This window comes from Thalassophryne amazonica, chromosome 5, assembly GCF_902500255.1.
Source record: "Thalassophryne amazonica chromosome 5, fThaAma1.1, whole genome shotgun sequence".
NCBI classification, from domain to species: Eukaryota; Metazoa; Chordata; class Actinopteri; order Batrachoidiformes; family Batrachoididae; genus Thalassophryne; species Thalassophryne amazonica.
The window spans coordinates 114,843,996-114,860,523 of record NC_047107.1 but is presented as its reverse complement, the minus strand read 5'-3'; the positions used below and the strand labels follow the sequence as shown (position 1 = coordinate 114,860,523).

Genomic DNA, 16,528 nt, shown 5'->3' with positions numbered 1-16,528 from the left:
GTCATTACACCTCTGTACTGAGAAATCATTGGATGGAGAGACTGTTAATATAATTTTTAATACTTGTTTATTTCTTTTATTCTATGGACTTTGTTGTGTCTGCATTAAATAAATACAAATGTAACTCGACATTTGGATGATTACAGCTCGGCGTAAGGTTGACCAATCAGCCAGCTCACCCTGGAATGCCACTTTTGCCAGGAAGCCCAGCGTGGTCAGCACCTATCTGGGCACAGACAACCCCTGGCTCCTCGCTGTATTGTGCTCTGGGCTGACCGCAGTTTTGCGCACAACTCCAGTAACAGTGGCTTTGGTAATCAGAATCAGTTTATGAGACAATTAACATCATTTGAAAGTAAATCCTCACATTCTCCAAACAAGGTTGGGTAGGATTACTTTGAAATGTAATCCAAAAGTAATCAGATTACAAGTAATCCAAATGTATGTACATACATACATGTAATCCACATGTGTTCTTTCAAAGTAATCCTACCCAACCTTGTCTCCAAATACACGCTCACGTTGGATTGCACCATTTGCAAGGTCCTTGGACAACGCCACTGTTAGTGCCATTTTACGCATCACTTTGTGCATGCTTTTATATCCATCCATATAACTGCAAACACGTGGGTGTGTTAAATGTTCATCAGTGTGTCTCTGATGTGCACATCACTCTGATGACTTCTTGTTTTCACACTATTAGCGGTTCTCTGCATCACCTGTACATGTCTGAGATGAAACAATATTTGTAGAAACGTGTGTACACCAGCCTGGATTTTTGCGTGACGCACCTCACATTTCCATGCTCAGGTCACTTTTGATACATCTGCACGTGGACGTGGAGACAGGCGTACACTAGGTTTTTGTGCGTATGCATGCTTTGTACATGAGGCCCCTGAACCTTTGACCACCCAAGAATATAATCTGCACCTTGTTGCATAATCTGAGAACTGATTGAGTTGCAAAGGACTCCAAGAGTTATGTAATGCATTGATCAGTGTGGCTCTCAGTGTGCTGGAAAGACTTCCACTGCTTTGCAACAGGTCATTTTGGAAGCACTTCAATCTCAAATGTAAGTAGACTTTATTTATTCACAGTTTGCTCTGTATAGATTACAGTGCATTACCTACATCAACAGATGAACCATGGAATGCCACAGGAGATCATTCCTGCTGTAAAGTTTTACAACTCTGCACACTCACTTATCACCACTGCAGTAATATGTTATTTTGATGTGATTTGAACAAATATTTGGGGTCAACTGTTCAAAGTAATGGAGAGTGTGGTAGAGAGGTCAAGAAGAGAGTGCAGGCAGGGTGGAGTAGGTGGAGAAAGGTGGCAGGAGTGATTTGTGACTGAAGAATATCAGCAAGAGTGAAGGGGAAAGTTTACAAGACAGTAGTGAGACCAGCTATGCTGTATGGTTTAGAGACAGTGGCACTAACAAAAAGACAGGAGGCAGAGCTGAAGATGTTGAGATTCTCTTTGGGAGTGACAAGAATGGACAAGATTAGGAATGAACATATCAGAGGGACAGCTCAGGTGGGACGGTTTGGAGACAAAGTCAGAGAGGCAAGATTAAGATGGTCTGGACATGTGCAGAAGAGGGACCCAGGGTATATAGGGAGAAGGATCCTGAGGATGGAGCTACCAGGCAGGAGGAGAAGAGGGAGGCCAAAGAGGAGGTTTATGGATGTGCTGAGGGAGGACATGCAGGTGGTTGGTGTGACAGAGGAAGATACAGAGGACAGGGTGAGATGGACATGATCGATCTGCTGTGGCGACCCCTAACGGGAACAGCCGAAAGACAAAGAAGAAGATGTGATTGGTGTTATTTAGATGTGATTATTTTTTACTTACTCTATTAATCTATGGAGTAATGGCAAAGAATTAAATATTGTGATTCTGATATTAGAGATTAGATTAGATATAACTTTACTGATCCCTTGGGAAGACTCCCCCAGGGAAACTGAGGCTCCAGCAGCACTGAATAGCAGCACACAGGGTAAGAAGCACACAGAGTATCATAAGTGAAAGTAAAGTTTGGACTACATTTATATAGCGCTTTTCCATCTGCATCAGACACTCAAAGCACTTTTTGCAAATATAAATATGAATGCACAAATATAAATATCAGACATACTAATACAATAACATGCTGTTGTCGTGCGGTATGCATTTTCTGAGTCCCTCCGTTCATGCCCAGTCGCACAAAATGACACATATTCGCCCGAGTTAGACGACCGAAAATGCATACCGCACGACAACAGCATGTTATTTGCATTATTATCACTTTTTACTGAGATACACAACACGTAATGCGTACATAAAAAGTTGGCTCATTTAACTTTTGTCGTGTCAGTTGGCGCGCGCTGCTCTCCAAATTCGACAGTGCGTCCTCATCAAGCTGGCTGCTTTAGCTGCTGTTCATTGTCGTACTATCCATGAGAAAATCATCCAGAATATCCATATTGGGACCAACACACACTTCTCGCCTTTTCATCTTTTCCTCTGCGGACAGTTTTTTTTTCCCCCTCTGCGGACAGTTTTGGGCTGCGCGCGCTATGATGTCATTTGTTTACACACAGCGGGCGGGTATAGCCAGATAGCGCTGACGGAAATCTACGATACCGGCTTATTGGCTACTACTGTTCCTCTCCTTCCCGTCTGTCCTCTGTCTTCCTGTTACTCCTCCTCCCCCTGAGTGAGGAGGTGTACAGTCTGATGGCCTGAGGGACAAGGAGGTTTTTAGTTATAAATATTTTGCTTTTATAGGTAGAAATATTCAACAACAGTGTGTACTGGTGCTACAAAATGAATTGTAGTTCATCCTCACACATGTGGCTGCTGAGGCCCAGAGGGCATTGTTCCCTAATCTTTTTATTTGAATTCACATGGGAGTTAACAGTTGACATGTTGAGTGTAATAAAAGACCATTACACACAAATACAATGCAAGTGCATACCAATAAAACCCTTTTTCAAATTTCAGGTATTCCTGGCAAAAGTCACTCAATAAGTACAGTAGTGTTCAGAATAATAGTAGTGCTATGTGACTAAAAAGATTAATCCAGGTTTTGAGTATATTTCTTATTGTTACATGGGAAACAAGGTACCAGTAGATTCAGTAGATTCTCACAAATCCAACAAGACCAAGCATTCATGATATGCACACTCTTAAGGCTATGAAATTGGGCTATTAGTAAAAAAAAAAGTAGAAAAGGGGGTGTTCACAATAACAGTAGCATCTGCTGTTGATGCTACAAACTCAAAACTATTATGTTCAAACTGCTTTTTTAGCAATCCTGTGAATCACTAAACTAGTATTTAGTTGTATAACCACAGTTTTTCATGATTTCTTCACATCTGCAAGGCATTAATTTTATTGGTTTGGAACCAAGATTTTGCTGGTTTACTAGTGTGCTTGGGGTCATTGTCTTGTTGAAACACCCATTTCAAGAGCATGTCCTCTTCAGCATAAGGCAACATGACCTCTTCAAGTATTCTGACATATTCAAACTGATCCATGATACCCATTATACCTGATATATAGGCCCAACACCATAGTAGGAGAAACATGCCCATATCATGATGCTTGCACCACCATGCTTCACTGTCTTCACTGTGAACTGTGGCTTGAATTCAGACTTTGGGGGTCGTCTCACAAACTGTTTGCGGCCCTTGGACCCAAAAAGAACAATTTTACTTCTCATCAGTCCACAAAATATTCCTCCATTTCTCTTTAGGCCAGTTGATGTGTTCTTTGGCAAACTGTAACCTCTTCTGCACGTCTTTTATTTAACAGAGGGACTTTGCGGGGGATTCTTGCAATAAATTAGCTTCACACAGCGTCTTCTAACTGTCACAGCACTTACAGGTAACTCCAGACTGTCTTTGATCATCCTGGAGCTGATCAATGGGTGAGCCTTTGCCATTCTGGTTATTCTTCTATCCATTTTGATGGTTGTTTTCTGTTTTCTTTCAAGCGTTTCTGTTTTTTTTTGTCCATTGTAAAGCATTGGAGATCATTGTAGATGAACAGCCTATAATTTTTTTGCACCTGCGTGTAAGTTTTCCCTCTCCAATCAACTTTTTAATCAAACTACGCTGTTCTTCTGAACAATGTCTTGAACGTCCCATTTACCTCAGGCTTTCAAAGAGGAAAAACATGTTCAACAGGTGCTGGCTTCATCCTTAAATAGGGGACACCTGATTCGCACCTGCTTGTTCCACAAAACTGACAAACTCACTGACCGAATGGGGACACTACTGTTATTGTGAACACCCCCTTTTCTACATTTTTTTTTTTACTAATAGCCCAATTTCATAGCCTTAAGAGTGTGCATATCATGAATGCTTGGTCTTGTTGGATTTGTGAGAATCTACTGAATCTACTGGTACCTTGTTTCCCATGTAACAATCAACTTCAATCAATCAACTTTTTTCTTATATAGCGCCAGATCACAACAAACAGTTGCCCCAAGGCGCTCCATATTGCAAGGCAAGGCCATACAATAACCATGAAAAACCCCAACGGTCAAAACGACCCCCTATGAGCAAGCACTTGGCTACAGTGGGAAGGAAAAACTCCCTTTTAACAGGAAGAAACCTCCAGCAGAACCAGGCTCAGGGAGGGGCAGTCTTCTGCTGAGACTGGTTGGGGCTGAGGGAAAGAACCAGGAAAAAGACATGCCGAGAAGGGGGGCAGAGATCGATCACTAATGATTAAATGCAGAGTGATGCATACGGAGCAAAAAAAAGAAAGAAACAGTGCATCATGGGAACCCCCCCACAGTCTACGTCTAAAGCAACATAACCAAGGGATGGTCCAGGGTCACCCGATCCAGCCCTAACTATAAGCCTTAGCGAAAAGGAAAGTTTTAAGCCTAATCTTAAAAGTAGAGAGGGTATCTGTCTCCCTGATCTGAATTGGGAGCTGGTTCCACAGGAGAGGAGCCTGAAAGCTAAAGGCTCTGCCTCCCATTCTACTCTTACAAACCCTAGGAACTACAAGTAAGCCCGCAGTCTGAGAGCGAAGCGCTCTAATGGGGTAATATGGTACTACGAGGTCCCTAAGATAGGATGGGACCTGATTATTCAAAACCTTATAAGTAAGAAGAAGAATTTTAAATTCTATTCTAGAATTAACAGGAAGCCAATGAAGAGAGGCCAACACGGGTGAGATATGCTCTCTCCTGCTAGTCCCCGTCAGTACTCTAGCTGCAGCATTCTGAACCAACTGAAGGCTTTTTAGGGAACTTTTAGGACAACCTGATAATAATGAATTACAATAGTCCAGCCTAGAGGAAATAAATGCATGAATTAGTTTTTCAGCATCACTCTGAGACAAGACCCTTTCTGATTTTAGAGATATTGCGTAAATGCAAAAAGGCCAGTCCTACATATTGTTTAATATGCGCTTTGAACTGACATATCTGATCAAAAATAACTCCAAGATTTCTCACAGTATTACTAGAGATCAGGGAAATGCCATCCAGAGTAACGATCTGGTTAGACACCATGCTTCTAAGATTTGTGGGGCCAAGTACAATAGCTTCAGTTTTATCTGAGTTTAAAAGCAGGAAATTAGAGGTCATCCATGTCTTATGTCTGTAAGACAATCCTGCAGTTTAGCTAATTGGTGTGTATCCTCTGGCTTCATGGATAGATAAAGCTGGGTATCATCTGCGTAACAATGAAAATTTAAGCAATACCGTCTAATAATACTGCCCAAGGGAAGCATGTATAAAGTGAATAAAATTGGTCCTAGCACAGAACCTTGTGGAACTCCATAATTAACTTTAGTCTGTGAAGAAGATTCCCCATTTACATGAACAAACTGTAATCTATTAGACAAATAGTGATTCAAACCACCGCAGCGCAGTGCCTTTAATACCTATGACATGCTCTAATCTCTGTAATAAAATTTATGGTCAACCAGTATCAAAAGCAGCACTGAGGTCCAACAGAACAAGCACAGAGATAAGTCCACTGTCCGAAGCCATAAGAAGATCATTTGTAACCTTCACTAATGCTGTTTCTGTACTATGATGAATTCTAAAACCTGACTGAAACTCTTCCAATAGACCATTCCTCTGCAGGTGATCAGTTAGCTGTTTTACAACTACCCTCTCAAGAATCTTTGAGAGAAAAGGAAGGTTGGAGATTGGCCTATAATTAGCTAAGATAGCTGGGTCAAGTGATGGCTTTTTAAGTAATGGTTTAATTACTGCCACCTTAAAGGCCTGTGGTACATAACCAACTAACAAAGATAGATTGATCATATTTAAGATTGAAGCATTAAATAATGGTAGGACTTCCTTGAGCAGCCTGGCAGGAATGGGGTCTAATAAGCATGTTGATGGTTTGGATGAAGTAACTAATGAAAATAACTCAGACAGAACAATCGGAGAGAAAGAGTCTAACCAAATTACCGGCATCACTGAAAGCAGCCAAAGATAACGATACATCTTTGGGATGGTTATGAGTAATTTTTTCTCTAATAGTCAAAATTTTGTTAGCAAAGAAAGTCATGAAGTCATCACTAGTTAAAGTTAATGGAATACTCAGCTCAATAGAGCTCTGACTCTTTGTCAGCCTGGCTACAGTGCTGAAAAGAAACCTAGGGTTGTTCTTATTTTCTTCAATTAGTGATGAGTAGAAAGATGTCCTAGCTTCACGGAGGGCTTTCTTATAGAGCAACAAACTCTTTTTCCAGGCTAAGTGAGATCTTCTAAATTAGTGAGACGCCATTTCCTCTCCAACTTACGGGTTATCTGCTTTAAGCTACGAGTTTGTGAGTTATACCACGGAAGTCAGACACTTCTGATTTAAAGCTCTCTTTTTCAGAGGAGCTACAGCATCCAAGTTGTCTTCAATGAGGATGTAAAACTATTGACGAGATACTCTAGCTCCCTTACAGAGTTTAGGTAGCTACTCTGCTCTGTGTTGGTATATGACATTAGAGAACATAAAGAAGGAATCATATCCTTAAACCTAGTTACAGCGCTTTCTGAAAGACTTCTAGTGTAATGAAACTTATTCCCCACTGCAGGGTAGTCCATCAGGGTAAATGTAATGTTATTAAAAATGATCAGACAGAAGGAGTTTTCAGGGCATACTGTTAAGTCCTCTATTTCCATACCATAAGTCAGAACAAGATCCAAAATATGATTAAAGTGGTGGGGTGGACTCATTTACTTTTGAGCAAAGCCAATAGAGTCTAATAATAGATTAAATGCAGTGTTGTCATTCTCAGCATCTGTGTGGATGTTAAAATCGCCCACTACAATTATCTTATCTGAGCTAAGCACTAAGTCAGACAAAAGGTCTGAAAATTCACAGAGAAACTCACAGTAACGACCAGGTGGACGCTAGATTAATAACAATAAAACTGGTTTTGGGACTTCCAATTTGGATGGACAAGACTAAGAGACAAGCTTTCAAATGAATTAAAGCTCTGTCTAGGTTTTTGATTAATTAATAAGCTGGAATAGAAGATTGCTGCTAATCCTCCGCCCCGGCCCGTACTACGAGCATTCTGACAGTTAGTGTGACTCGGGGGTGTTGACTCATTTAAACTAACATATTCATCCTGCTGTAACCAGTTTCTGTAGGCAGAATAAATCAATACGTTGATCAATTATTATATCATTTACCAACAGGGACTTAGAAGAAAGAGACCTAATGTTTAACAGAACCACATTAACTTGTTTTAGTCTGTGGTGCAATTGAAGGTGCTATATTATTTTTTCTTTTTGAATTTTATGCTTAAATAGATTTTTGCTAGTTATTGGTGGTCTGGGAGCAGGCACCGTCTCTACGGGGAATGGGGGTAATGAGGGGATGGCAGGGGGAGAGAAGCTGCAGAGAGGTGTATAAGACCACAGCTCTGCTCCTGGTCCCAACGCTAGACAGTCACAGTTTGGAGGATCCAAAAAAATTGGCAGATTTCTAGAAATGAGAGCTGCTCCCTCTAAAGTGGGATGGATGCCGTCTCTTCCTAACAAGACCAGGTTTTCCCCAGAAGCTTTGCCAATTATCAATGAAGCCCCACCTCATTTTTTGGACACCACTCAGACAGCCAGCAATTCAAGGAGAACATGCGGCTAAACATGTCACTCCCGGTCTGATTGGGGAGGGGCACCAGAGAAAACAACAGAGTCCGACATTGTTTTTGCAAAGTTACACACCGATTTAATGTTAATTTTAGTGACCTCCGATTGGCGTAACCGAGGTGTCATTACTGCCGACGTGAATTACAATCTTACCAAATTTACGCTTAGCCTTAGCCAGCAATTTCAAATGTCCTTCGATGTCGCCTGCTCTGGCCCCCGGAAGACAATTGACAATGGTTCTGGTGTTGCTAACTTCACATTTCTCAAAACAGAGTCGCCAATAACCAGAGTTTGATTCCTCGGCGGGTGTGTCGTCGAGTGGGGAAAAAACGGTTAGAGATGTCGAACGGGTTGACGGTGTACACGGGGCTTCTGTTTAGGGCTACGCTTCCTCCTCACAGTCACCCCAGTCAGCCTGCTTTCCCCGACTGCCACGGGATCTGCCAGGGGAACTAACGGCGGCTACGCTACCTTGGTCCGCACACGACTACAGGGGCCTGGCTAGCTGTAGAATTTTCCACGGTGCGGAGCCGAGTCTCCACTTCGCCCAGCCTGGCCTCCAAAGCTACGAATAAGCTGCCCTTATTCCAAGTACCGTTACTGCTAAAGGAGGCCGAGGAATAACTAAACATTTCACACCCAGAGCAGAAAAGTGCGGGAGAGACAGGAGAAGCCGCCATGCTAAATCGGCTAAGAGCTAGTAGCTACGCTAAGCTAGGGATTCCCAAAAACACACAAAGTGAATAATGTGCAAATAATCCAGAGGTGATTCAGCAGAAGGAGTGCCCCAATCAAGGCAACCAAACAGGCCATGAAGCAGCACAGGCAACGCACGACAACGGTGCATAAATACAAAAAAAAACAAAAAAAAACGAAAGCGTTAGCAAGCTAGTTAGCCTGCCAACGCTAATGAAAGTTTAGCTGATAAAAGTGCTCCGTCGCGATGTTTCGACCGTTAGAGGTCTTCCTTAGGCGTTGGAGCACAGTAAAAAGTTAAAAAAAATTAAAAAGTAAAAAAAAGTAAAAAAGTCTTGAAAAAGACTGTTAGTTCAAGTCCAAAGCAGCAGGTAGCATTCTCTGTGTAAACAGTCCCAACAGAGAGCCCTCCAAAGTTGATCACCTCCCCTCAAGTGATGCTGACAGCGTGTCTCAATAAGAAATATGCTCAAAACCTGGATTAATCTTTTTAGTCACATAGCACTACTATTATTCTGAACACTACTGTAGCACCACATAACAACACAAGCTGCTCACAAGGGTAAAGTCCAACCTAACCAACCCCCCTGAGCAAGCACATAGGCAACAGAGATAATGGAAAGATGCAGTTGGGCAAGTTTTGAGGAAGAACATCAGTGGTTTTCATCCAAGGCAATTTAAAAACCCAGACACACGATTCTACAACCAGCTTCTCAAATGCTGTGATCAGAGTATTCACTGCAAATATTACAGCATTATCCGTGCAGTCAGTAAAGTAAACCTTTTCTCGCCAACAAAGGTGCCTAAGCCAGTGGGATCTACAACCCCAATTCCAATGAAGTTGGGACGTTGTGTGAAATGTAAATAAAAACAGAATGCGATTTGCAAATCATCTTCAACCTATATTCAATTGAATACACCACAAAGACAAGATATTTAATGTTCAAACTGATAAACTTTATTGTTTTGTGCAAATATTTGCTCATTTTGAAATTAATGCCTGTAACACATTACAAAAAAGTTGTGTTCAGCCTGGCTGTTTGCATGGTCAAAGGTCAACAAACTTTGAACTTTGGCTTGAGTATGTGTCTGTGCATCTCCTTGTATGACTGCTGCAATGCAACACATACACAATGGTGGAGGAGACGTGCTAAATTTGTTGTGCTGTGATCATTTACATCAGCTTTACTCAATAAGAGCATTCACAGAAATAGTGTGTAGACTGAAAATATAAACTGTGTTTCTCCATAATGCTCAGTTACTCTTTGTTCACCTACACAGCACATTTATTAGTGTTACAGCCTTTCACTGGAAAGTATTCAAGATTCTGGTGTTAATTTCAAACAAATTTACACCACACTGCAGTTTTAAATCACTTCACTTAAATTACTGGCAGCACAGTGGCTTCGTGGTTAGCACTGTTGCCTTACAGCAAGAAGGCCATGGGTTTGATTCCCACCTGTGGCCTTTCTGTGTGGAGTTTGCATGTTCTCCCCGTGTCTGCCTGGGTTTTCTCCGGGTGCTCCGGTTTCCTCCCACATTTAAAGACATGCAGGTTAGGTGGATTGGAAACTTTATAACTGTCCAGGTCTCCCTTGTAAAAGAGATCTCGATCTCAATGGGACTAACCTGGTTAAATAAAATAAATAAATAAATAAAACAGCAAAAAATGGTGACTTCATCAACTCACCACTCTATAGGTGTTAAACTCAATCCATGAGTGAGTGGGAAATGAGGAAAAAGAGGAACTATTTCAATGTAGAATTTCAATATTTCAATGTAGGTGCACTGTGCATTTACTTCATGAGCATAGACCCACAGTTAGACAGTGGCAAACTTTACCCCCCCACAATTAAACATGACAAATGTCAGTAAGCAGCTGGACAAGGCTTTGAAATCACATATTTCATGGCTCATGAGTACAAAATGTGTAGACTATGCGTGATGCATGGATGCTCATGTATGAAAAAGCAAGCGTTTTTTGGTATAATGCCTAAATGCACTCCCATGCCACTTTTTTTTTTAAATGAAATGCCGTGCCAGTAGCCACGTAATGTTTTCAGGGGCGCTATAATGTTAAGTGTTGTGGTTAATTTTGCACCAAACAACGTCAGAGATTGCACAAACACCTGTCTGTCTGATGCTACAGGTCGGAGAAGTGCACAGCAGCAGTTTGGTCTCTGGCGTTCATGAGTGGAGGAGGAGGGAGGGGCAAGGAGGGAGCTTGTGCGTGCCACAGAACAGATCGGGGCAGAATTCTCACAAGAACTCAAATAATAGCAGAACACTTTGGGGTGGGGGGGGTGGGGAGGTTGATGACAGAGAGGGTAATCTTTAATTTCATGAAGGGAAAAAAAAGGGGGCTCCAGCAGAAACCGCACTTTTCTCATTCAGGGCAAAAGGGCACGTGGTTGAGCACTACTAGGGGTCTATCTGTGCACGTGCCTGGCTATTAGGTATCTCCAGTGGTGGGCACAGCTAACCAAAAAGTTAGCTTCGATAACCGTTAATCCACTAACTGAAAAGTTAACATTTATAATGCTAAACTGCAAAAAAATTAGCGGAATTAACTAACTTTTTTACTAACTTTTAGTATTGACGCGGAACACTGTCAGCTACTGATAAGCCAGTTTGAGTAGCACCGCCGAGGCTTCTGAGTAAAATCAAAGGCGATCACAAACCCAAAACAAACAAGCCAGAGCTTTATGCACCCTGTCTGCTGCTGTAAGGAAATGTTACTTTCCACATACAATAACAGACGTGTGGCAGGAGACATGAAAAGCAAGGGACTTTTCACTCATGATTTCATTTATACACAAAACTAATTCCGGACAGTTTGTTGACATTAACAGCAACGCTGTCATTTTTACATGCACATATCTTTTAAAGTAATGTGCTAATTTCTGAAGGACCTGAAGTTAACCAACACATGCACCAAAAGGCCATGATGGAAATTAGGTTCTCCTCTCAATCACTGGTTGGTTGGTTTATTTATTTGTAAAACACAAGTTAATGTAACGTGTCTTGGTTTTTATAAATAAATGTGTATTGTAACATGTCATTTTTAATAAAAAAGGCATTTACAAAACTGAAAATTCTGTTTGTGAAGTGTGATTCAGCGCAGCGAATAGCAACAAATGAAACGATCACACGTTGGCCACTATTCACACTCCCATCCAGTAGATAACAGTGTTGTATGCATTTTGATGGGGGGGGGGGGGGGGGGGGGGGGAGTGATTGCGAGGAGACAAATTTCGCATAATGCCTTTTGGCGCGTGTGTCGGTTAACAGCCAAACTTTTAGAATTAGCGCATTACTTTAAAAGATATGTGCAATATTTTCACTTTGTAAAAATGACAGAGTTGCCATTAATGTTGATAAACTGTCCAAAATGCTTTGTTTATAAATGAAACCATGAGTTAAAAGTACCTTGCTTTTCATGTCGCTGCCACACGTCTCTGTTATTGCATGTGGAGCCAGCAGTCTGCCTGCCCCCTTCTGCTGGGGGAGGACTGAGCTCTGCGGTCTGGCTGTTGCAAAACACACAACAGACAGGAACTAACATGTATGATTTTAGGGTTTCCGAATGTTTTTAACCATGAAGCTTTACTCACTAGTAGACTGAAAGTTAGCGGAACTAAATTTAGCTGAAGCTAATTGGTCCGCTGATAGGTTTCAAAGTTAGCTGAAAAGCTAATCTGCTAACAAAGAAGTTAGCTTTGCTAATTTACAGTTAGCAGATTAGCAGAACTGTGCCCACCACTGGGTATTTCAGCATTAAAGGAGCTGGTCTGCTGATATGTAGACCTGTGTTTGAATCCTACTCTTGCTACCTGTTCCGTGTCTTTGGACACAAGACTACAGTACACCTGTTTGGGGTTACTTTATAAGAGTTAAATGTCATATGCTGCTGTTGATTTTCTAACACAACTGTAGACTATTATTAACACTACTTGCTGACATAACTTCAGGTGAGTCTTAAAGAATTGATTTAAAAAGTGTTAATTTAACAAAGTGCAAAGACTGAACACAGTCACTTTTCTAGCATTTACTTTAACACTGTTAATGTAAATCTAACACTGTCTATGTTTGACTGTTATGGCTACTCAAAAATAATGATAAAAAATAAATGGAAGTCTTGTTGAGGACAGACCTCTAACTTCCTTACATATTCTGGAAAAATCTTTTTCAGACATGGACCATCTGCCCTTTCTTGCACTTGCGCTGGTGCTCTGCTCTTCATCCTGGGTTAATGGAGGGAAAGTATTGGTGGTCCCTGTGGATGGAAGCCACTGGATCAACATGAAAGCCCTGATCGAGGAGCTTCACACACGAGGCCACGAAATCACAGTGATGCGTTCATTTGACAGCTGGTATATCAAGGCAGAGTCCCCTTACTTTAAAACAGTCACTATAAATTCCTTTGGTGGATTTGATGAAGAAAGTTTTAGTTCGTTTGTCGTACGAATGCTGATACAGAAGCGGAAACATGCTTCATTATGGGCTCGTGTAACCCTTCAATATGAAATGATGGGACACTTGTATCAGATGAATAAACATGTAGTTGAGATGATGGGAGCGATTTTTGAGAACATCACAGTGATGCAGAGCTTCCATGATGCCAAATACGATGTGGTTCTGACGGACCCTGCATTAGGTACAGGTGTGTTTCTTGCTCATCGTCTGCAGCTTCCTCTTGTCTTCAATGTCAGGTGGACTGTCCAGGGAGATGGACACAGTGCCGTTGCTCCTTCACCATTGTCTTATGTCCCAATCCCATGGACAGGCTTGACTGACAAGATGACATTCACTGAGCGGCTTAAGAACTTTTGTCACTACATTTTAACATGTTTTCAAATTTGGTACATCACAGACCGAAGTTACAAGCCATTTGTCCACCAGTACTTTGGCCCTGATATACATTACATGGAGTTATTCCAAGCAGCAGACATCTGGCTGATGAGGAATGATTTTATCTTGCAGTTTCCCCGTCCCACAATGCCTAATATCATTTACATGGCAGGATTTCAGTGCAAACCCTCCAAGCCCCTGTCTCAACAACTGGAAGACTTTGTCCAGAGTTCAGGTGAACATGGAGTTATCATTATGACTTTGGGTACCTTGATTGGACAACTTCCTGAAGACGTAACTGAGGACATTGCTGCTGCTTTTGCCCAGCTGCCTCAGAAGGTGATCTGGAGGCACAAAGGGAAGACACCATCCACCCTGGGCAACAACACATTACTTTTGGACTGGCTGCCTCAAAACAACCTTCTGGGTCACCCCAAGACCAGGCTGTTTGTGGCCCATGGAGGCACCAATGGAATCCAGGAGGCCATCTACCATGGTGTTCCCCTCGTCGGTCTGCCCCTCCTGTTTGACCAGAAGGACAACTTGTCCAGGATGAAAGTAAAAGCTGTGGCTAAGGTGCTGGACCTTTCAACCTTGAACAAAGACAACTTCCTGGAGGCATTAAAGGAGGTCCTTTATGATCCGTCCTACAGAGAGAAAATGAAGACTCTCTCTAACCTGCACAGAGACCAGCCCATGAAACCACTTGACCGTGCTATGTTCTGGATTGAGTTTGTCATGAGGCACAAAGGCGCATCACACCTAAGAACGGAGTCTTACAAGATGTCCAAGATCCAGTACCACTCAGTTGACGTGATGGCATTTTTACTTGCAGTTGTTTTGCTTGTTGTGATTGTTGTCACTTTGGTTTTGAGGTTTTTGTGGAGAAACGTGTTTCCAAAAGGCAAAGCCAAAAAGGAATGACAAATGTTTTGTACATTCTAAGTCATTTGAATAAAATGACATATACAGTAGTGTTCAGAATAATAGTAGTGCTATGTGACTAAAAAGATTAATCCAGGTTTTGAGTATATTTCTTACTGTTACATGGGAAACAAGGTACCAGTAGATTCAGTAGATTCTCACAAATCCAACAAGACCCAGCATTCATGATATGCACACTCTTAAGGCTATGAAATTGGGCTATTAGTAAAAAAAAAAAAGTAGAAAAGGGGGTGTTCACAATAATAGTAGTGTGGCATTCAGTCAGTGAGTTCATCAATTTTGTGGAACAAACAGGTGTGAATCAGGTGTCCGCTATTTAAGGATGAAGCCAGCACCTGTTGAACATGCTTTTTCTCTTTGAAAGCCTGAGGAAATGGGCCCGTTCAAGACATTGTTCAGAAGAACAGCGTAGTTTGATTAAAAAGTTGATTGGAGAGGGGAAAACATATACGCAGGTGCAACAAATTATAGACTGTTCATCTACAATGATCTCCAATGCTATACAATGAACAAAAAAACCAGAGATGCGTGGAAGAAAATGGAAAACAACCATCAAAATGGATAGAAGAATAACCAGAATGGCAAAGGCTCACCCATTGATCAGCTCCAGGATGATCAAAGACAGTCTGGAGTTACCTGTAAGTGCTGTGACAGTTAGAAGATGCCTGTGTGAAGCTAATTTATTTGCAAGAATCCCCCGCAAAGTCCCTCTGTTAAATAAAAGACATGTGCAGAAGAGGTTACAATTTGCCAAAGAACACATCAACTGGCCTAAAGAGAAATGGAGGAATATTTTTGTGGACTGATGAGAGTAAAACTGTTCTTTTTGGGTCCAAGGGCCGCAGACAGTTTGTGAGACGACCCCCAAACTCTGAATTCAAGCCACAGTTCACAGTGAAGACAGTGAAGCATGGTGGTGCAAGCATCATGATATGGGCATGTTTCTCCTACTATGGTGTTGGGCCTATATATCACATACCAGGTATCATGGATCAGTTTGGATATGTCAAAATACTTGAAGAGGTCATGTCACCCCCTTTTCTACTTTTTTTTTACTAATAGCCCAATTTCATAGCCTTAAGAGTGTGCATATCATGAATGCTTGGTCTTGTTGGATTTGTGAGAATCTACTGAATCTACTGGTACCTTGTTTCCCATGTAACAATAAGAATATACTCAAAACCTGGATTAATCTTTTTAGTCACATAGCAGTACTATTATTCTGAACACTACCGTATTTTTTTCTTTTTGATATTCAGAATCAAGGAAAATATTGAGATTGTATTGCTAGTGGTGAAATGATAACATCCATATATTCTATATTATACAATTACTTCTTTAAAACAGGTTATATTTAATCTGATTTCAGGAGTTTTGAGCTAGTTTGCTAGACATTACAACCTTTTAGCAAATTCTAAATTTACGGAGTTATTTATTGAGACTCATGTTTGTTGTGGATGCAAATCAAAGATTAAATCTTGTGGAACATTTGGAATATCTCACGTCAGCGACATTTCATGGCTAAATGCCAGTTTCATTTGCAAACATAATCAATAAAAAGTGATGTGAAGTTCAGAACTCTTTTGGTTCTTGGATGTGGTGGTGTGTAATATTGTATCAACTTTGAACAATGCATCCAGAAAGTAATCACAGCAATTTGCTCTTTCCACATTTTGTAATGTTTCAGCCTTATTCCAAAATGGATGAAAATCTTTTTCCCCCTCAAAAGTCTCCACACAATATCCCATAATGACAATGAGAGCAAAGTTTTTTTTGGTTGTTGTTTTGAAGTGGGCCTCCATGGTATTCACAACGTCTGCCATGAAGTTCAAAATTGAGCTCAGATGCATCCTGTTTCCACTGACCATCCTTGAGATGTTTCTACAGCTCAATTGGGGTCCACCTGGGGTAAATTCTGTT

At 41.3% G+C, this 16,528-nt stretch overlaps 2 protein-coding genes across 2 annotated transcripts in view; one reads left to right on the top strand and one right to left on the bottom strand.

The window, feature by feature from the left end:
- Positions 1 to 16,528, bottom strand: part of sh2d3cb (SH2 domain containing 3Cb) — a 106,475-nt gene that overhangs the window by 34,805 nt on the left and 55,142 nt on the right. Inside the window, exon 7 of the mRNA XM_034171127.1 lies at positions 10,232 to 10,237. Coding sequence (XP_034027018.1) covers positions 10,232 to 10,237 — 6 coding nt within the window. The remainder of the gene's footprint in view (positions 1 to 10,231; positions 10,238 to 16,528) is intronic.
- LOC117511150 (UDP-glucuronosyltransferase 2A2-like) lies at positions 13,007 to 14,587 on the top strand. Its single transcript, XM_034171128.1, has one exon. It carries the CDS (start codon positions 13,007 to 13,009, stop codon positions 14,585 to 14,587), a length of 1,581 nt encoding a protein of 526 aa, XP_034027019.1.

Bases quoted from the DNA above. Each gene is read 5' to 3' on its own strand.
- LOC117511150 (XM_034171128.1), top strand. From the start codon at position 13,007: ATGGACCATCTGCCCTTTCTTGCACTTGCGCTGGTGCTCTGCTCTTCA.